Source organism: Maniola jurtina, chromosome 16 (assembly GCF_905333055.1).
Source record: "Maniola jurtina chromosome 16, ilManJurt1.1, whole genome shotgun sequence".
Classification (NCBI taxonomy): domain Eukaryota; kingdom Metazoa; phylum Arthropoda; class Insecta; order Lepidoptera; family Nymphalidae; genus Maniola; species Maniola jurtina.
The window spans coordinates 4,689,328-4,711,531 of NC_060044.1; the positions used below are offsets into that span (position 1 = coordinate 4,689,328).

A 22,204-nucleotide genomic window follows, 5' to 3' on the forward strand; every position below is an offset into this window, starting at 1 on the left:
TTAAGAGAACCTATAGGGTACTTCCCATTGATCTATGGCAAGAAGAAGGCCTTATAGCACAAGTCAAGGAAACAATTCGAAAACCGTAAATTTGTGGTTGTAACCACAAAAAAAAAAATTAAAATGTGTTCATGAAAAAATTAAAATTTGACGCTTTCAGAAGCCAGGAAAAGAAAAAACGCATAAAGCTATTAAAAACATGACTTTTCAATGACATATAGTACTTTGCAGTTGTTATGCTATTATCTAAATACTTAGTTGCTAACCTTAAGATTACTAAGATAAATATCATTTAGATAAGCTTCTTACTAAGACCCTATAAGTTTAAGGTGAGGCCCACACTTTGAGAAGCAGTTCCTGTTACTCAAGTGTGCATTGTACACAAATAGCGACTGCACCCGCTGCTGCACACAGACGCAAGTGCACGCTCCGCTACCCCCGTATATAAACCTAACACTAACTATCCTTGAACTTCATTTGATCATTGCCTGCCTCACTAAATACAACACCCTTCATAGTTTCAGAGGATCCCGTTAATCGAAGTACCGCGTTCGGATTTTGGTGCATGTGTACAATGTTGTGATAATATTGGAACTGTGATTGTTTGTGCTGATATAATTTTGTAGCAATTGTACGAGATGAATACTTTACGTCGAATGGTAAGTAACGTGGATTTTCGTTTTTTACAGTGTATCGACTGGATCGAACTTTTCCTTATCTGTTCGCCTGTAGTATAATATATCGGCTGTTTAATAAGAAGCGAAGTGCCCAAAATCATTCAGAAAATTTGACCCTTTTAAAAGTCCATTGGTTAAGCCTTAAATCAGGGGGCACGGCAGTGCCCCCGCCAAGACGAGCCAAACGGCGGCCGGGGCGCTACGTAGTACCTTTTTCTCGAAGTGTTTCGCCGTATTTTCGACCCGTCATAACTTCGGTCTGGATGACGCTAGAAAGCTGAAATTTTCAGTATAAGGTGTCCTCAGCAAATTTACCAAATATACTAAGTATCAAATATCTAGCTTTTATGGTTATAGATTTTTCGATACCTAAAATACGCCGTTTTCGTCCCTCACTGATGATCATCACAATTCATAGTCTGTAATTCTAGGGTACTTCCAGAAGTCCTAGAAGGCTGAAATTTGGTATGTAGACTAGAAATTGCATACAAACTACAGGAAAATTAAGAAATTGGCAATGCCCCCCCTCTACGCCTCTTATGAGTAAAGCAAATCTGTAAATTCTGTCGCTAGAATTCTGATATTTTCAGGATAAGATGTCCTTGGCAAATTGATTAAACTCATTGAGTATCAATTGTCTAGCTTTTATAGTTTCAGATTTATTGACAGTCAAAACTTCTAGTCTGTAATTCTAGGGTACTTCCCGAAGTCCTAGAAGGCTGAAATTTGGTATGTAGACTAGAAATTGCATACAAACTACAGAAAAATTAAGAAATTGGCAATGCCCCCCCTCTACGACTCTTATGAGTAAAGCAAATCTGTAAATTCTGTCGCTAGAATGCTGATATTTTCAGGATAAGATGTCCTTGGCAAATTGATTAAACTCATTGAGTATCAATTGTCTAGCTTTTATAGTTTCAGATTTATTGACAGTCAAAACTTCTAGTCTGTAATTCTAGGGTACTTCCCGAAGTCCTAGAAGGCTGAAAGTTGGTATGTAGACTAGAAATTGCATACAAACTACAGGAAAATTAAGAAATTGGCAATGCCCCCCCTCTACGACTCTTATGAGTAAAGCAAATCTGTAAATTCTGTCGCTAGAATGCTGATATTTTCAGGATAAGATGTCCTTGGCAAATTGATTAAACGCATTGAGTATCAATTGTCTAGCTTTTATAGTTTCAGATTTATTGACAGTCAAAACTTCTAGTCTGTAATTCTAGGGTACTTCCCGAAGTCCTAGAAGGCTGAAATTTGGTGTGTAGACTAGAAATTGCATACAAACTACAGAAAAATTAAGAAATTGGCAATGCCCCCCCCTCTACGCCTCTTATGAGTAAAGCAAATCTGTAAATTCTGTCGCTAGAATGCTGATATTTTCAGGAGAAGATGTCTTTGGCAGATTGATTAAACGCATTGAGTATCAATTGTCTAGCTTTTATAGTTTCAGATTTATTGACAGTCAAAACTTCTAGTCTGTAATTCTAGGGTAATTCCCGAAGTCCTAGAAGGCTGAAATTTGGTGTGTAGACTAGAAATTGCATACAAACTACAGAAAAATTGAGAAATTGGCAATGCCCCCCCCTCTACGCCTCTTATGAGTAAAGCAAATCTGTAAATTCTGTCGCTAGAATGCTGATATTTTCAGGATAAGATGTCCTTGGCAAATTGATTAAACGCATTGAGTATCAATTGTCTAACTTTTATAGTTTCAGATTTATTGACAGTCAAAACTTCTAGTCTGTAATTCTAGGGTACTTTCCGAAGTCCTAGAAGACTGAAATTTGGCATTAACAGAGCTCTCTCCGTCACTTACTCCATACAATCGTAGTTCCCATTTCATTTGAATATTAAGCAACCAAAGTCCATGAAATTTTGCAGACATATTCTAGAAACTAATATCTGTGTCTGTGGTGTTTTAGATTTTTCTAAAAATATGTAGTTTTAAAATTACAGGGGCTCAAAGATTTGTATTTTTCTTTAAAAAAAGGCCCAACTTTGTGCTCGTTTTTCTAGACAACGAAGCAATTTAATGAAATTTGGAAAAACCACAGACCTAGAAAATTTAATGAATATTATGTAGTAAAAAAATTATCGTTATATATTTTATATTGTTATAATTATGTGGGAACTACGAAAACCAGAAATTACACCCAGAAATCTTGAAAATTTCGTGCTGTCTCGATTTGTGCAAGCGGGGTGGTGAAGTGCGGGGGACGACACGTGAAACTGACAGAAACTGACAGTCTAAACACACGGGCCACATTTAGACTGCACCCAACTCCAAACTTGTCGATAGGTCTAACTAAATACACTGGTACATTTCAACTTGCGTTAGACGTATGCGTTACCTACTCAGACGTTGCCTGTAGATAAAAATATGTCTCATGTTTGCTGGCAATAGCGCATGCATCAAACCCTGCAAGTTGCAACTCTCTTGCAACCTATTCCTCACGCAATACGCACAGCTTTAATATTATAATTTTTGACAATGTATACTATATGTAATGCCATATCACAGGTCACTCTCTGATTTATTGCTAACAATTTACTTCCAAATGCAAAGAAATCTAAGTGTGTTGAATTCACACTGCCCAATACCAGGACCTTAAATGACATAAATAATCATATGTTGAAAATAAAGGAAAACCCCGTGTTTCTCGGTATAATGTTAGATGCAAAGCTTCTATGGAACACCCACATATCAACACTTGATGGTAAACTCAGCTCTGCTGCTTACACTGTTAGAAAAATTCAACAGGTACTGACGTGGAAACTGCAAAAATTGTATATTTTACCTATTTTCACTGTATTATGTCTTACGGACTCTTGCTATGAGATAAAGCGGTAGATATTGAGAAAAAAATGTATTACAGAAAAGGACAGGACGTGCAATTTATAATTTAAAACCGCGCGCTGCCATACAATAAAAATATAAGGAAATAAGTACCTTATCTATTATCTTATAGTAGCTTCTAAATATATTTACAACTAGCTAATGCCCGCAGCTTCACTCGCGTGGATTTAGGTTTTTAAAAACCCGATCCTTTCATTTCCCAGAACAAAAGTTGCCTCTCCGTAATAGCCCGTCCCCGGGATGCAACTTGTTTCTGTATCACGTAAGAATATTTAAACGGATGATCCTTTTCAAATCCCGAGGGATCACCAGGATTTAGGAATGCAATTTCTTACAGCATCAGGGTTGAGGTCAACGACAAAGTGTTTACTTGGTATAGATACCTTCAATATCAATTAATAATCGACACTTTTTAAATCCCATTAGCTTTAGTAGTCAGGTCCCCTGCAACATTAGGATTGAGGAGTTGGAATCCAAATATTTTATTGAACAATGTCGCAAACTTTCTTTATCGATTAAAAAAACTACCCAAAATTACGCAGTTAGGTTACCTGCCAAATTTCATGGTTTTGAGTCAACGGGAAGTACCCTAGAGGTTTTATTGACACACACGACAGACAGAGAGATAGACAACAAAGTGATCCTATAAGAGTTCCGTTTTTCATTTTGAGGTACGAAACCCTAGAAAACGTAGGAACGGCATTCCGAACCAGTGGTAAATTTTTCTGACCATCCAAAAACACTTTGAAGTTTAGCTAAAAATTTACAGGAATAAAAATTTATCATTGTATTCCATTCCATTTCATTCTATTCTATTCTGTTCAAAGATAAATAGATAATAAAAATATTTGTCACCGAAACAATAATTTACGATACATCAACCAATATCAATTTTACTGATGACAATCTGACTATTACCAAAGTGAACGACTACTATAATATCTATTATATACGACTAACATAATATGTATTATAAATTGTGTGCCGTTTGCATTCTCACTAGGTTCTCATTAAGTTTGTTTTATTTGGTTAAACTTTCTGGCATTTATATTGTTATGACGTTTAATTGGCAAACAGTCTGTTTATTGGCTGAAACTCAAAAATTCAGCCAATCACAACAAAGAAAATATTGTAATAATGATTGATGCAGCTTTCTGTAATTGAAAACAAAATATTTGACATTAACTTGAATGTGACAGTGTTTTCCGAATAGGGTTGCCAGAGGCCCCGTATTTTACTGGTTACTAATTTCTTGGCCGTTAGGGCCATACTAACCATATAACTAGCCATGACCGAAGCCTCCCACCAGACCAGAAATTTTGAAATGGCGACTGCGCCTGGGAAGCCGTCAAAAACCTAAGCCTAAAATAATACTTACACTATTTCTTGCATTTGCTTACCAATTTTTTTTTGGAAATATATCAAACATTTCGCGCTCAGTTCACTCGCGCTTTGAATTTCTATTACTTGGTGTAAAGCCCGCAATTTCGTTTGCATGAATTTAGATTTTTAAAAATTCCGTGGGGGATTTTCCGGGCTAAAAAGCCGCCTAAAAAAAATGTCTGGGATGCAAGTTACCTCTGAATAGTAAGTACCAAAATTTTGGTAAAGAAGATGGGCCATGAAAGGGTAACAAATAGATAGGCAAATAGATATACTGTCGTATTCGTAATATTAGTATGGATAGGAAGCTTTAAAAATAAAATCTTGCTATGGCTACACTCGTTTCCCTTTCACTTTAATTTTTTCTGTATTGAACCAAAAACACTTACGCTCACTGCGCTCGCGCTTTTTTATTGTTGTATTTTATCTCACTGTCAAATTGAAAGGCGAAATTCCACTAACCAGGTAATTAGCCCATAAAGTTGAGCGAATGTTTTTTTCCTCATGACAGGATTCAGTTCCGGCCCTAATAAAACCTCTCCCGCAATCGATTCCTGGCTACGGCCATAGTATTGATACTGTGAAGGTGGAATTACAAATTAAATGTAATTTTAAGTTGAAATGAAAATATTGTATGCATGAAATGTATAACATTTTGCTTTACAACACTAAGAGTTTTTAAAAGCTATTTAAATAAATAAATCTTTTATTTAAAACCACATTGCAAACACAGTTCACCAATCAAGACACGGCAACATACAGAGAAAAAATACAAAACTTACAAATAAACTGAAATATCTAAATAGGCTTTCCATGCATTTCAGAGAGACCCACCGCCTATTTCTTCAAATACTTCAAATTTTCAAATTTCTTCAAATCTAAACCCCGTATTTTTGATGGTGGTAGCCTGTAAATCAAAAAGAGCCAGGTGGCAACCCTACTTCGACCTAGACAGAATGAAAAATTGTTTTCATTACTCGGTATGCCTACTGCCATAGTGTGACAGAAAGTGTGACGGTAGTTGTGACCTCTGATTGGCCGACTCTCTTTCACTATTTGCTAAAATTGATGATTGCAACAACAATTTTTTCTTTTTTATAATCAAAAACAGAACACGGACGTCAAACAGGTTGACTAATTGCAATCATTTCTGACCGGCTAACATTGTTCCGCTAGTGGCTCAAACTCACTGTCGCAGCAAGAACATGGTAAATTCAGCCAATCACAGCAATTTGAAATTTGGTTATCACAAATGTACCGATCTAGGAACCGAGAATGCACGAACCAGGGCAGATAGAGATAAGAACAATAATATCATACGTAGGAAATCGACGGGGGATCGTTGACAACGATAGCCTTAAGTACAAATTTCAAGAATTATGAACAACAGATAAATTAAGAAATCGGGTCCCCCTTCATCCCCTCGTATATGAGATGCATATCTGTAAAATCTGTTGCTCGAATACTAAAGTTTACATGATAAGATGTCCGTGGCAGATTTATCAAACGTACCAAGTATCTGTGTTTCCTGAAGTCCTAAAAGACTGAAATTTGGTATATCTGCTTCAAAATTGAGTTGCAAGATTCCACCCGAACAAATATACTTACATACGAGTACATTGCAAGTTGAATAAAAGCTTTTAAAAAAAGAGGTAACGATAGAGAGTGGGCCATGAAAATGATGTACCTACAAGAAATAGATCCAAAAAAAATTTAGGGCACCTGCCAAAAAGAAATGAAATCCCACCAAAAACATTTCATGTAAAAAGTTAGCCAAGACTCACAAGTTCATAATGTTTTCACTGTTAAAAAGTTATGAGATCTCTAGTAGAGCCAAGCCCCTAGCTGATCTTAGATTTGTGCTGGCCATGGGACCTATCCCAAGTCCAAAGTAATATAGCTCTTAAATGTTCTTGACTATATCACATTTATAACAATAAATAACAAATCACTCTACTTACAAGCTCTGATTCTACAAACCCTATATCTTGGTAAAAAAAGTATGGCTTGGCCGTTTAATGTTCGTAAAACTATTACATGACATAACATATTAAACGTTAAAAGTTATTAAACGGCCAAACCGTACTTTTTTTACCAAGATATAGGGTTTGTAGAATCAGAGCTTGTAAGTAGAGTGATTTGTTATTTATTGTTATAAATTTGATACAGTCAAGAACATTTAAGAGCTATATTACTTTGGACTTGGGATAGGTCCCATGGCCAGCACAAATCTAAGATCAGCTAGGGGCTTGGCTCTACTAGAGATCTCATAACTTTTTAACAGTGAAAACATTATGAACTTGTGAGTCTTGGCTAACTTTTTACATGAAATGTTTTTGGTGGGATGTATATTACGGTACAATTATAACGTTATTGTTACATTTTTACTGTCTCATAATATAATTCCTAGACTCGCTAGTTCGTGAGTAGGTAAACTTAGATAGCTAATAGAAATTTCCATTATCAGAAAATTAAAATGATGACTATAATAAAAATATCTTACCAAATATCTTAGGAATTTTGAATTCGAGGTTGTATCATTTACGAAATGGCATTTCTATTCAAATTGAATAACTTAACTTAATTTCGCATACCTAGATAATTAGAAATGGAGAGTCAAATATGTAGCCTTTTTTGGTACTTATATGTACATATATTAAGAACTAAATAGATATATTAGCGAGCTTACATTGTTACCCTCGGATTAAACTGTCGATCAGTCAAAAGAACCCTACCAAGAAAATTTTTGTAAACTTGGAAACTCCGAATTTGGTGAACTTCAGTAAAGATATGACAGGAAACATATAAATAAGTAACGAAATATAAATAATTAGTTATATATTTTATGCCAGCATATCACCATTCATCTCAGCATAAATTAAATAATATCTATTATTGTCTATGTTCTGAACTTATTATTAAGGCGCATTTCTTGTAGTATGTAATTTTGATTACTGTAGCCGAAATTGCTGTAAGTTAAACTGGTTGTGTAGGTAGGTATATATTATCTGCTAATAAATAAATAATTAATTGTTATAATTTCTTCATTGCGTTTTCATTATATCAATAAAAATCGTGCACGAATTGTATATATTTCCAATTAATAAGATAAAATCATGCGTAACTTAGATTAACGAATATTAATTAATATGTAAAATAGTAGAGAACTAATATTTACTTTCATTTTTAGAACAAATACATAAGATTTTTAAAGATCTGTAAGGAATTCTGGTCAATATAATATAAGTCTTTCATACCAGTATTAATACAAAAAATCATGTCGATCCATTTATCTGTTGTGGCGTGATTAAAGAACAAACACTTTCGCATTTATAATATGGGTGGCAATGTAATATTATAATATGTAATATTGTATAGACACAGCGTTGTTTATATTCATATATGTTGTTTATATCATGTGTAGACTTATTTAAATTTAAGCGCAGGTACCTTATTAACATAATTATTTCCTGTAAAAGAACATGGCAACATTACACAACATCATACAAAATACAACATAGAAATTACATTAGCATGATAATATTGTTTTATTAATGTTTATTTTCTATACGACCTTCTAAAGAAAAACCAGCTCTTACGCATGAAATTTTATATATTAGTTAATATTGAATACATTATTCATTTGATTAAAAGAGACGTTGCATTGAAGAGCCATATTACTTATACAATATGATTAAATTAGTTATTCATATAAAGAAAAACCGCCGAGTTTCTTGCTAATTCTTCCTGGTAGGAAAGCCGTCTAACCAGTGCAGTGGTAGATTCTTTTTACGATTCAAAGGCACTTGCAAATTTTTATTAAATTTTTTTTTCTATTCTATTCTATTCTGAGATCTTTTGGTGGGAATTTCGTCTCACAATGAGATGGGTTTTGGCCATAGACCAATTAGTGCGGATTGGCAGACATCATTAATGGGGAACTCTTGGAAATGCAAGTTTCCTCACCTTGTTTTCCTTCATTGTTAAGGCGAGTGATATTAATTTCTTAAAATTCAAGGAGTTGATGTTGCGTGCCCGGGATCAAACCTCCGACTCTTGAATAGGAAGCCGAGCGACGTATTAACCATTAGGCTATCACCGCGTATTATATGACCTTGTTTTTTGTTGACTTCGGTGTCAAATAAACGATTAATCTTCAGGTCCAAGTAAAGTTTACTTTCTATGTAGATTATGTACGGTGTTACATAACTAGTACCATATAAGGGACATCTTATAACATTTGGAGCAACAGCAACACGTAAATCTTTTTAATTTTACGTAAGATAATAAAAGTTTTGAATAAACCTAGTAGGTAGCTACTGGTTTTATGCAATCAGGCTACAATCAGGTAATAACACTTTTAATAGGTTTTCTTACTAGAAGGGCTTGAAAGAACGTTTACTTTTTGTCATCTCTACTGTCTGTGATATGTTTATATTATTGTCTGTCTGTTTTCAAATAATTTGTTTTACAGATAACGGATTTTATGTTGTGTGAAAACTATAAAAACTAGTTCATATTAAATTAGCTAAACCGCTCCCACTTCACTCGGATGAGATTTCAGAAACACCTTTTTCAGTGAAGGGTTTACGTTATATCTACCTAGTGAAAACTACCTGCAAATTTCAAGTTTTGACCTAGGGATTTAAGCTGGACACTGATGTTATGTTATGTTGTTTAGAATCAAAAGCTCACAGCCCGTCCTAAAATTCCTTAGGTTGAAAGTTAAAGTTCAGTCACGCCTATAAATATATGGGACCTTTTATTTTCTGGAACAGGTAGATACATTTATGGCTAACATTTTGATAAGCCATGCCCTTTTATATAAAACAATAATTTACTAAGTACTGAGTTTTCTTACTATAATTTGTAATGTAAACTTTCTTCATCCTGGATACAAGGAAACTGGAGTAGCGTACTTTCTGATACTTAGTTCTTTTATATCGTTTGTTTATAGATCAAGAATTTCTAATATCGTGTGACAAAACTATCTTATGAAATCAAAATTAATGGGATTTCATATGGCATACTACTATCTACCTACTAAACATATTCAAAAACGCAATATTTATTTGGAGAGCGCCCATTTTTGCTACACAGTGGCATTAGTATTTATGAAATAGGTAGATGAGATAGTTTTAAAGATTTATAGAGCTAAAGTGACATACAAGATATACACATAATGTATATTTAGGCAATAAACAAGTTTAACGAATTAAATGTTTGTAAAACGTTTACATTTTCTTAAGTGGAAGTATTTTTATGCTGCACTTAAGTCTAATTTAGATAAGATATTGTCAATAAAACTTATCAGAGATAAGCTGAAATGCTAATGTTGATGCTTAGAATACTGATTTCCGAATAATTTGGTTTTATTGCAGTCGGCTTTATTTTTCCCTTTTATACGAGTACTAAACTGCATCCGCGTGGATTTGGAATTTTTGAATTCTCGTCAGAAATCTTGGATTTTCAGGAATAAAAAGTACTCTATTTCCGTATGCAGGGAAAAAACCGAATTTCAAAGAAATCAATAAAATTGAGAAAGAAAGAAACGAAAGAGGAAAGCAGTGCCAAACATCGAAATATTTTCAGCTGCTAAGCTGTGAAAAGATAACAGATATACATTATTAATTACAATCCTCTTATCTTAGAATTATCTTACCCTCTATGAATATGCAATAAGTACAATGATGTAGAGCTGAAAAGTAAAGCTACGAGGGTTCCAAATGCGCCCAGGCCTTAGACACAATTCGGGGATCCGACTTACTACTTACTACTGCTACTTACTATTTACTTATTATAATCAAAATTTATTTCAGTACTTTATTTAAGCCAAAAATTTGTCTTAGTGTCTCTAATGTTACGTCTCGGACTCTACTACCAATGGATTGGAAAGCTAATTCTACTGAGACGGCACGAAACTGCAGTTCCACAAACTTTATTTATTAATTCTAGAAACCTGAAATTTAGCTTGAAGGTTTTTCTTTAAATAAGGATTCAGATACTTCAGTCGATAGAAGCTGAGCCAGGTCAGCTAGTTTTGCCTATTCTTCTTTACTATCCAATAATGCATTAAATACAGGTAATGTCTTTTCGAGTACTTTCACTACTAGTAGGTATTATATTTATACCTATTATACTATCATCGTGATCATCAAAGAAGAGTGAAAATACTACCGCGTTGTTCCGAGTAGGTTCGATACTGGATGTCGTGATGCCCTTTAACTTCTCTTTGTCTATCCTTCAACGGCCTCGTCAGTTCGATTGCAGTACTTTCTAACGCTAAATAACCGGTACCTCACTGAATTGAGATGATATCGGTTAGGAAAACCTGGGCTTTATAAGGCATTATTCAAATGTATTCGGTAGGATACGATTGAATTGCATTGGGCATTGTATAAAAGTAAAAGTAATCAAAACATACAGCGCATGTTAGGCCAACGAAATGGCACATTATGTATAGGTGTAAAAAAAAAGATATCGTGAGGAAAGCTACTGATCCTGGATCGGTGAAGGAAAAATATATCGTGAGGAAATCTCTACATGGCTCAATAATGTTCTCAAATGGTTCTCAATGTTTCTCAAATGTTCTCAAAAGGTGTAAAAACTCTGCCAAACAACAAAATCGTCAAGCTCTGCCTAAACAAGTCTGACAATCTTAAATCTCTTTCATTCTGAAAAGAGGCCTGTGCTCAGTCAAAGGCCGTTGATGGATTGAAATGATGATGATGACCGTGATGACCCGTTAAGCACAAGTTTTTCATTGCTCGAAGCTATTACCGCTGTGAATAAATAAATTTCATTCATTCATCCAAATTAATAAGAATTTAATTTCTAGCTAAAAGTAATGTTATTAGTCGTACTTAGTTAGGTACTTACTTATCCGTCTTTCTGTATACTATCTGACTTTAAATAACGTAGAGGTTCTTATTTCGATATCTACCTACGTATTTTAATCATCCTCGTATAAATAACCTCTGATATCTATAGTTATATCCTTTGCATCATTTGGGTTGCCTGGAAGAGATCGCTAAGTAGTGATAAGGCCACCAAATTGTACTTACCTGCCTATATTTTTATGTGCTTTGTATCTATTTATTCATTATTTATAAGGAGATAGAGGCAGAAAATATGAGACTTACCACTTTACTCTGAAATACAAAGTGTAGATATCAGAACAATAAACATGCGTGCAGTTGAAAATATGCATGCCCATCATGCATGAAATTTAATGTTCGTGCATGATAAATGAATGCCATTAAAGAAGTTATCTCATAGCTGTAACGAAGAAATGATTTATGAAAGAAAATGTTTACATTACCTATTAGCTGTTATTGTTTTAATTGAATATTCACATGAAGACGAGAAATGCATCGTTGTTGTTATTGCCCCCTGCGTGAAAATTGCGGGTGTTAGAAATCTTTGACACGTTATAAATTATTTCCAGTTTCATAGCCTCAATTCGGCTTCTTTTGAATGTAAACTGGTTTATTCGGTTTAGATTTCCATCATGACTGTGATTTGTTGATTTGTGATGATAGAGGCAGACTGTAGACAAAAGTAGTTCATAGACAAAAAAATTCATCTCCTAAGTATTCCGAAGGAACTCTATTGTTTTTTGTGATAACAAATATCCGATATATAAAAATTATAAAACAAAAATATCATATATAATCTCCGATATATTAATCCAAAGTATTAGTTGTAAATACGTTAAATTGAATTACATTGCAGTCAGCATTTCAGCGTGATGCGCGAACGGATAAACAGATAAATATTCAAAAAAATCTATAAGTATAGATTTAGCGTAACCAGTTTAGTTTCTTTACATCATTTTCATATAGAGTTATGTATCAAAATCATTAGCAAGTACGAGCAATGATATTAATGATAACTCATCTACGAGTATGAAAAAAATCCGTCACGATGTTTTAGAAGAAAGTCTAAGTTTTAAATTTCAAACTGTTGCATTTTAATTAAACCTTGTTTTCAAGATAAAGATCTAAATGCCCTAAACACTACGATGGATACATCGTGATAGATCTTAGCATAGATTATCAACTAGGATCTTAGCTAGCTCAGAGCTCATCTTCATTATTCGTTCACTTTCCTAACGGTCTATCCGTAATTGTACGTATTTAGCTAATTCGAAGCGGTGCAGTGATAGCCTAGTGATAAAGACTTTGGTACATAATTCGTGGGGTTTGGAGTCAATTCTAGGGGATCCTGATCACCTCTAACTTTCTGATATTATGTTACTTATATTAAGTTCATAAGATGATTTTATTTAAAGAAGAAAGAGTTAATTGATAGGCCAGGTCTAATACATATAAATCTAGCAGAATTTTATTGAGTAAAAATTAAGTAAACTTGTAATTAATAAATCTAGTATAAAAACCAGGTGAGGTTATAAAAGCTAGTGGCATTTTCCTAAGTGTTGCAGGTTTCTAAAAACGCTTAATATTCACTCAGCGTTAGTTGGAAAGACTTTATCTTGGTTTGCCTTTATTATTATTTTAAGCGTTCACTTTCACAGCTCTCTCAAAGGTCTGTCGATAATTGTAGTTATTACTCAACCATGTTAAAGGCATTATGCTATTCAATATTATCCACGGCATCCTCCGAGGTTATAGTTTGCCCTTACGCCCTTTGCCTCGGAGGCCGTAACTAATGTTCTGTTCGCTAGGTGAATCATTAAAGCCTCATTGGACTTTGACTTTCATTTGTTGTTTTCTTATAATTTTACTTTCTATTACATTTTCTCTGGTAGCTAAAGTTTAAGTATCACATTAATAGGAAACCGATTACAAATCAATCAATTATTACCTAAGAAGTTGTATTTTCCATATCTTTACTATTGCAAGGTATATTTTGAAAAATCTTTGATAATCATAATAATTGTAATATTTTGTAACTTTATATTTTATTTTGAAATTTTGTTATATATCCAACAGTCTTTTGGCACATAGCTTAGGTTCAATTTATACTTAGGTTCAATTTAGATTATAATGATATCCAGCATGCACCGCTGACGCACCACCAGTCTGCCACAATTCGTTGATAGTACTGTGTTAGAAATCTTCACGCAAGTGCCAATAGCAACTGTACGAAGTTTGATGTATGAACTGTACGAAGATGAATGGTGCGTGAACATAATTTTTATATGTAGGTATAATGAAAAAATAGTTACAATTCTTAGTGTCACAAGTTATTAAGTACAACATAGATAAAATTATAATTTTAACCTCTTTGTTTATATTAAAACGTCGTTAGAGTTCATGATATAAATGTTTTAAATGAAGGGTTTCTAGAAATTTAGATATTTTGTTCTTTGTTTCAGATATGGATACTAGCGGTATATTCGTTCGTCGGGAGAGGCTGCTGTCAAGAAGGTTACCTCAATCAAGATCTCCTTAGATTACAACAGTATTCTGACGGCCAAGGAGAAAGTTATAGTACCAATTTCCAGAGAGAACCAAGCAGCCAGTTAACTTCAGGTGCACAATACGTGAATGATGATGTGTATAATAATGGGGAATACAGTAGAGCCGGAAGAAGTAGGAAGGTTTACAGGATCAAAAATCCTTTTCAACATCAGGAAGAAGAGAGATCATTACAAGACACTAATACTTCACAAGATAGCGGCACAGCGGCTAGTAACCAATACTCAGCACTGCAGTATTCTTTACCACCTGAAGAGTTTCTCCAACAAATGAGAGCAGAGAGCCAATACCAACAGCAGCAGCAACAGCTACAACAACAACAGCAGCAGTTTTCAACTCAAGTTCCCGGATCTCCATACACAGCCACCCCCCAACCGCAATACCAATATTCTACGCTACCAGCTTCAAACTATGACATGAACCAGCAATCCAATCAAATTTCTACTGTAGAACCTAAGTCATTCACTCCCGTTTATCAATCTAACACTAACGGTTATCAATTCAGCAACCAAAACTCATATAACACTGAAAACGCACATAGTACACCCCTCCCACCCTACATGTCCACTTCGTTGCCAAGTAATCAGTACTTAGAGACGCCTGCTAATAATTATGTATCCAGTTCCTCATCATTATTTGTATCTAGTCCTCAAAGTTCACAGCAATACGTATCTTCTCCATTTTCAAATATTCACTCAGCAAACTATGATTATAACAACAATAGAGTTACAACAGTTGGAAGTAATTCTCTTAGTTACGAATACAATAACGATGTAAGCAAAAGAATGCAAATTGATCATTATGACAACGCCGCCACTGGAATACGCTATCCTGATATGCATAGTCAGTATCAAAATAATTTTCCATCAACTACTGCATCACCAACCTCTACACCGTTTACTGAAAGTCCACGCGATTTTTGGCAAAGCTCTTTAAATTCAGGTTATAATGCATTATCTAAACCAGAACAAAGCTATCAGACACAGTATCAAAATTTTAAATATAATCAGCAAGAGGGCAGATATGACACTGAGTCATCAAATAGTGATAACCATCGGATTGGTAGTTTACAATCTGCTAATAATATATATTTAAATTATGCTCAACCTGATTACCAGTTTCTCAACAGCTTAAAAGACCGCGCTAGAGATGCTCAGACAGAATTAGGCCAACAAGAAATTTATTCCCACGGCGATTATGGCTGGAAATTATCAGACAAAAAATCTTCACTTGAGCCCGAAATATCGACCAACAATAATTTCTTTAAGTACCAAATACATAGCGTGCAGCCTGATACTGGAGCAGTAAGCCAAATGAGTTTCCAAATGGATTCTAGAAAACCGTATAATTTTGACCAGAATTCAAAACCGGTATCAGAAAAACTAGAAGTTGAAGAATTCACAAAGGCAGCTGCTAAAGCACATGAAAACTACAAACAACAACAACAACAATTAGAAGCTAATAAGTATCTTACAAACAATAACTACAATAGTAATTTGTTGTCAAACTCCTACGCATTTAATTCGTTTCATAATAATGAGAAACAAAGAAATAAATTGTACAGTGATCATTTAAATTCCCAGGGACAAACGCAAAATGAACCAGTCACAGCGTCTCCATTCTTCTATATGAATCCAAAAGATACTGCAGATAGTTCACACAAAAAACCTTTTGATCATGATAAAGCTTTAAAAAATATAGTTCCAATAGACGTATCAAATGTCGTGCAGAACTCTGATTCACAATCAAAATTTGAAATTGATTTAAATAATAGGTATAGTTTCCCTGGGTTTAATAAAGAACATTTAGAACAAAATGTGAAGCAATATTCGCGACCAGATCCTTATTACAATAATAAAGAAAGGGACACTCTATACGCAATTAATTTAAAATCTAAACTGGATGACTCCATGGAGAAGCTTAAGCAATTTGAACAAAGTCTACCATATTACGCAAAACAACAAACATCCGAATCAATTCATAATAATTATGGATCTAATTCAGGAAATAAACGTTTCGTTGGTGATTCACAACAATCAAACTTAGTTAGTCAACTTTCTAATCATCAAGATAACACTCATTCATCGGCGAATATTCAACAACAACAGCACCCACAATTTTCATCTGACATTTTAAAATTTAATGACATACCATATCGATTAACACCAAGTTTACATAATATTAACTTTGGGCAATCTAACATACCTACTCCTTTACCTGTACGAATAAATCAAAATGTCGACAATCATAATGTAGATATTACTGCTGAAATTCTCGCTAAATTGTTATCAAATAAACAAAATATGAACAGACCCGAAATTGACTCTCAGTCCAACAATTTACTCTCAATTAATGGTTTCAGAGTAGCCAACCCCTTTAATGTAGACCTTAAATTAGTCGCAGACATGTTGAAAGGGAAACCAGCTATTGATGACAGCCAAATGACTTCTTTACGAGGGGACGTAAATAAACCTATGCCAATGGATATTTCTCAACTCCAGCAATTTATGCAGTTGAAGAATGAAAATAATGTGTTGAGTTCTAATGCTGGTTTTGGTTCATATTTAGATTTATTCAGTAGTGGGCGACTACCGTATCAAGGTGTTAAATATTCACGTAGTGAAGAAGATACGGAAAATATTCCGATAACAGACTCGTCCAGTGATCATCCCATAGGCGCTGTAGTAGAAGAAGATGCAGTTAATGGACAGGAAGTATCTGATTTGACAGAAAATTCTGAAGACTCAATATCGACAAACATCGACGATGAAAGACCTAAAAATATGTTTGGTTCTAGTCATAAAACACTTCCAGACAGGCATAGACATCTGAGTAGTTTATATTTGAGTCGTCATTCTCATAAAAGAAAGTACCCAAAATCAGAAGTCGACGAGCCATATCCACTGCTTAAACCTCCTCCACCTCATAGTTCGCGATACAGAGGGCTACATATGAAGGAAAAGAATAGTCATCGAAGAAGAGCGAATAAGCCCAAAATGCTTCGAGTTTACAAAGCAGAACCTTTATTTGAAAGTGATGATGTTTCAAATATGAGGCGTTCCTTCTCAGTAGCTGAAGAAAAATCTGATATTGTTAATGAAGAAGAAGGAATGTAAAATATATTTTCATGCTTGTAATAAATTGAACCATCTTTCCATAAGCTCCATCTTTATAAAGTATGCATCTATATTTTCAAAGCTCACAAAAAATTCAATGAACAGTTGCAAGGAACACTGTAACAGTACTGAGTATTTTAAATTAGGTACATCTATTGGTAGATATCTCGTTTGAAACACTTTTTGTAAATATAAAGCTCTAAAAACTTTAACTTGGCTCTTTGACATTGAAAACGAAGGGTGCTACAAATAAATTAACATAATATTGAGGATGGCATTTATTAACGAATTTGTATTAAGTGTATAAATAAGCTTTATTAGATTTAAGTTCAAAATAGTGCTTACAAAGTTTATATTAATAATTAATAAACATCGTGTAAATATTGAATTAATTTTATTGTATAAGTATTTTTAATATTATTACCTATTGTAATAAGTTTTATCTGTTATTAATGTGTTTTTTGTTAGTTTAAATTATTGTTTTTAATAAAAACATTACAAAAAAGGTTTATTTTATTTTTATTTCCTAATGAAGTTTTAATATCTGCATGTTACTGAATGAATTTAAGGACTTGTTTCTGAGTGTGTATTAAGTGATCGCGTGGTATTTGGTATTAGATAGTATGATTTAATATTACCACTCTAACATAATAGAACGAATATAAAAATGGACTTCATATAAAAAGATATTAAAATACTTTCTCATAAGATATCATGCGAGATAATCGTAACTAGTCATTAATTGTATTCTCTCGCTAGAATTGGTCATGACATCACGGCGTAAATCATTTTCTCGTCACATTTATTAAGTTTCTCTTAATGCTGATATCTAATTATAAAGTATTATACCCTTAAGTTCATTGCGTAACTGTAACGCACCTAACCAGCAGAGTGACAAAATTACTCATAATAATGGTGATTCATGGTAAAATTTTATGACGTACATAGTATCCGATAAGAGCAATCTTTGAGAAATAAGTCACAACATGGTATAAAAGAGGAAAAATCTTTGAAAAATAACGGCAAAAAGTTTTCATGGTTGCCTTAACTATGGGACTGGTTAGATAGAGTTCCCGATTTATATTAAGACATAGGCCAATTAGTGATTAATTATTATTATTAATATCTTCAAATTACTTACCGACCTACCTTAAACCAGATTACATCTATTTTTCAAAATCAAGTTATTAATTAGTAAAAATTTGATAGCAAAAATGGCTAACTATGTGGAATACCAATGAGAAATATCACTTGCACTCTTCACGCATTTCTCTTGCATTTCCGCATGGCAGCGCCACATGTTAAATACAATATCGTGAATAATTTCTATACTACAATGCTATACTATTGTAAGACAAGAAAATCACTGAGAGGACTTTTAACGAAGCAGCTGGTTGCATATTAGTGGCCAGCCGCACGCGCCGCCGCGCGCGCTGCGCCGGACGCAAAGAAAGTACAGTGTACAGTGCGTACATTTTGAGATCTCCGTTTTAGCTCTGTGTCAACTGTCATGTAAAAAGTACGCTTTACTTTTAAATTAAACACTTAAATCATGTAGTTAAAATGGGGAGTGAGATCTCAAAACGTATGCATTACTAGCTGATGCCCCCGGACTTCGTCCGCGTGGATTTAGGTTTTCGAAATCTCGTGGGAACTCTTTTATTTTCCGGGATAAAAAGTAGCCTATGTGCTAATCCAGGAATTATCTATCTCCATCCAAATTTCAGCCAAATCCATCGAGTAGTTTTTGCACGAAGGAGTAACAAACATACAACACATACACACATAAATACACAAACTTTCGCCTTTATAATGTTAGTGTGATAATTCAAATCAAGTCATTACTGCCTCACGAGTTGCGATCCGCAATTTTAGCACGTTTGATTTAACCTGTGCTGATGAGTCAATCACAGTTTCAGTGCCGGAAAATGGTTTGGATTTGTATCAGTAAAGGACTGAATCCCTGAGGTGTGCTACTAAAGGGCAAGGAAGATAAATAAATGCCAAATTCGTACCTCCAAAATCTGTGACTCATCTCGTAATCGACTTTGGGTAAATATAATTAAAAGAAGAGCTGCGAACGAAACGGTGTAATTGCACAAAATAAAATTTTACTTAAGGAGGAAAAAATTTAATCAAAGCTGTTGTATACCATTCTGGTTATACCTATTATGGATTCAATTTTAGCGTAGTTCAGAACGTTTTGCTTGAAAATTAGTTGAAGTTTGTTTCAGTGATCAAAATCATGAACGTTGACCTCAATTTCAATTCCTAGGTCCATTGGTTGCCTGGAAGAGATCGCTAGGTAGCGATAAGGCCGCCAAAGTGTACCTATCTGCCTATATTTTGTTGTGCTTTGTATGTGTTTTTCCGTACTATTTTTGTGGTTACAATAAAAGTATATTTATTCATTCATTCCTTCATTATGCGTGTGTGTCTTGCGGCACGTGGGTTACGTTTGCAATCTGCAACCAGCTTTAAACAGTGCGTGTGCGTACGTCTCGCTTTCTGATCGCATCACTGGCATCACCCTCAGCCGGGCTGTTGACCACTGCAGATCTTCTGCAAAGCATGTAATGTGATTATTTTTGTTCAAATTACCGACCCGACACTCCATTCCTTTAGTTGCGTGAATGAAATGATTCATATTTTTTTGGTTTCTCATCTGTCTATACCAAATAGTAATTATAAAATTATTTCGTGAGCATAAATATTTACTGTGCCTACAATGAGAGCACTTAATTGCTACAACGGTGACTCAGATAAATCTATCAAATATTATTTAACTGTATATGCCCGCAACATCGTCCGCGCGGATTAGATATTTAAAAATCCCCCTTGGGAACTCTTTTTGACATTCCAGGATAAAAAGTAACCTATGTCCGTTCCCACGATGCACGCTGTCCGTCTACCAAGTAGATGTTGGCCACGCGGAATTAGTTTTTTTTAATATTCCGCGGGAACTGTTTGATTTCCGAGATCAAAAATTGTCTTTTACCGGGATGCAAGCTATCTCTGTATCTTTCGTCGAAATCGTTTAAACGGAGTGGTCGTGAAAATCTAGCTGACAGACAGGCACATTTTCGCATTTATAATAGGTATTAGGAAATATATTATAGTAGGTATATTTTATTAAATTACTTAAAGTATATTTTGACCGCTAAATATAATGTTGATTAGATAAGATTTTCAATACTAATCCAGTAGATCTCTACTTTTTATTACATAATTAATGATGATTGATCTAAAAGTCTGTGTCAGAAACAATTAAGGCAAGTATGTGAATATTAAGTACTGTATAACGAGTAACAGCGCGGCGATCAAAATAATTAGCGCTATCGATGCCACGCGCTAAACTGGTATGCTCATAAGTTAGCTTTTTAAAAATATAACCTTATTAAAAATTAACACGAAAACGCCATAAGCTTTCTTCATCACTTCACTGATTAGGCAATCAAATCGATGCGCCTACATTTGTTTAGTGGGCCACATTATATTATTAAGTAACCGGCAGTGGAATTAATTCAGAAGACCACTATATCCGTTAGACAAGGAGGGATAGATTCTACTACAACCTGTTATTCACACCCGAATTCGGTGTCGTTTTGACTTAAAGCGACACAAATATATAAATGTGAAAGAAGTGACGGAATTACCTCAAACAAGCACAGCTTGTTGCACGACACACAACCTTTCACGACTGGTAGCGTTTAGCTAGACAGTATGACTACCTTTGTGAGTTATCGAGGTTATCATCCACTTCAGTTTGATCTCTAGAATCGTAAAGTTCCTGATTAACACTAAGTTTTTTTTTCAGACGAAATTGACGACGTTAGCCATCCTATTGAGTAGCAGCTATGCTGGAATTTTACACGGAAATAGCCACGCTGGACTAAGCCACGGCGTAGGTCCAGAATCTGACATCGGTCACTCAGCACCTAGTGGCATTGGATCAAGTTTCGAGCCCAGTTCATTCCCCGTTGGATCTTTACCATCTGCTACCTACTCCAGTCATGGTGGATACGGTGGCGGATTCGGTGGAGGTATCAGCTCCGGCGGTGGTTTTGGTGCTGCGGGAGTAACTGGAGTATCTCTTGGTGGAGGTTCAGGCATAATTTCCGGTCCCATTGGTGCTGGCGCTGCACTCCCGGGAACCGGATTCGGAGATCAAGCTCCTCCCCCAGGACCCAGATCTCCAGTGATCAACGAAATCCACGGCCTCGCCAACTCTAACGGTGCCCCAACTCGATACCGCGTTCGTGACGAGCCCTACCAGGTTATTCGCGAGGTTACCCACCGCGTTCCCCAGCCCGTTCCCGTTCCCTACCCACAGCCCGTGCGAGTCCCATACCCTCAACCCTACCCCGTTCAAGTTCCAGTACTTAGACAAGTCCCAGTGCCAGTAGTTAAGATCCAACAAGTCGCAATCGACAAGCCGGTGCCCTACCCAGTTGAGAAGATCGTGAAAATACCATATGAAAAAATTATCGAAGTACCAGTAGACCACCCAGTTCCCTATGAGAAAATCGTTGAAGTCCCAGTGGTTAACTTAGTCAAAGTTCCAGTCCCTGTTGTGAAGACCTACCCTGTACCTGTTGTTAGGACTCTCCATCACAAAGCCATACCTGTCAGCCACAGCCACGGATGGTCCAAAGGACATGGTCATGGCTATGGCCATGGTCACGGATGGTCCCTGTGGTAACATCAGAAAATACTTTAATTATAAAT

General features: G+C 35.0%; 1 protein-coding gene across 1 annotated transcript; it reads left to right on the plus strand.

Annotated features, from left to right (window-relative positions):
- Positions 1-491: 491 nt before the first annotated feature.
- Positions 492-22,178, plus strand: LOC123873436 (probable serine/threonine-protein kinase DDB_G0282963). Its single transcript, XM_045918282.1, has 3 exons — positions 492-659; positions 14,258-17,473; positions 21,294-22,178. Exons 1-3 carry the CDS (start codon positions 639-641, stop codon positions 22,176-22,178), a joined length of 4,122 nt encoding a protein of 1,373 aa, XP_045774238.1. The 5' UTR covers positions 492-638.
- The last annotated feature ends 26 nt before the right edge of the window (positions 22,179-22,204 follow it).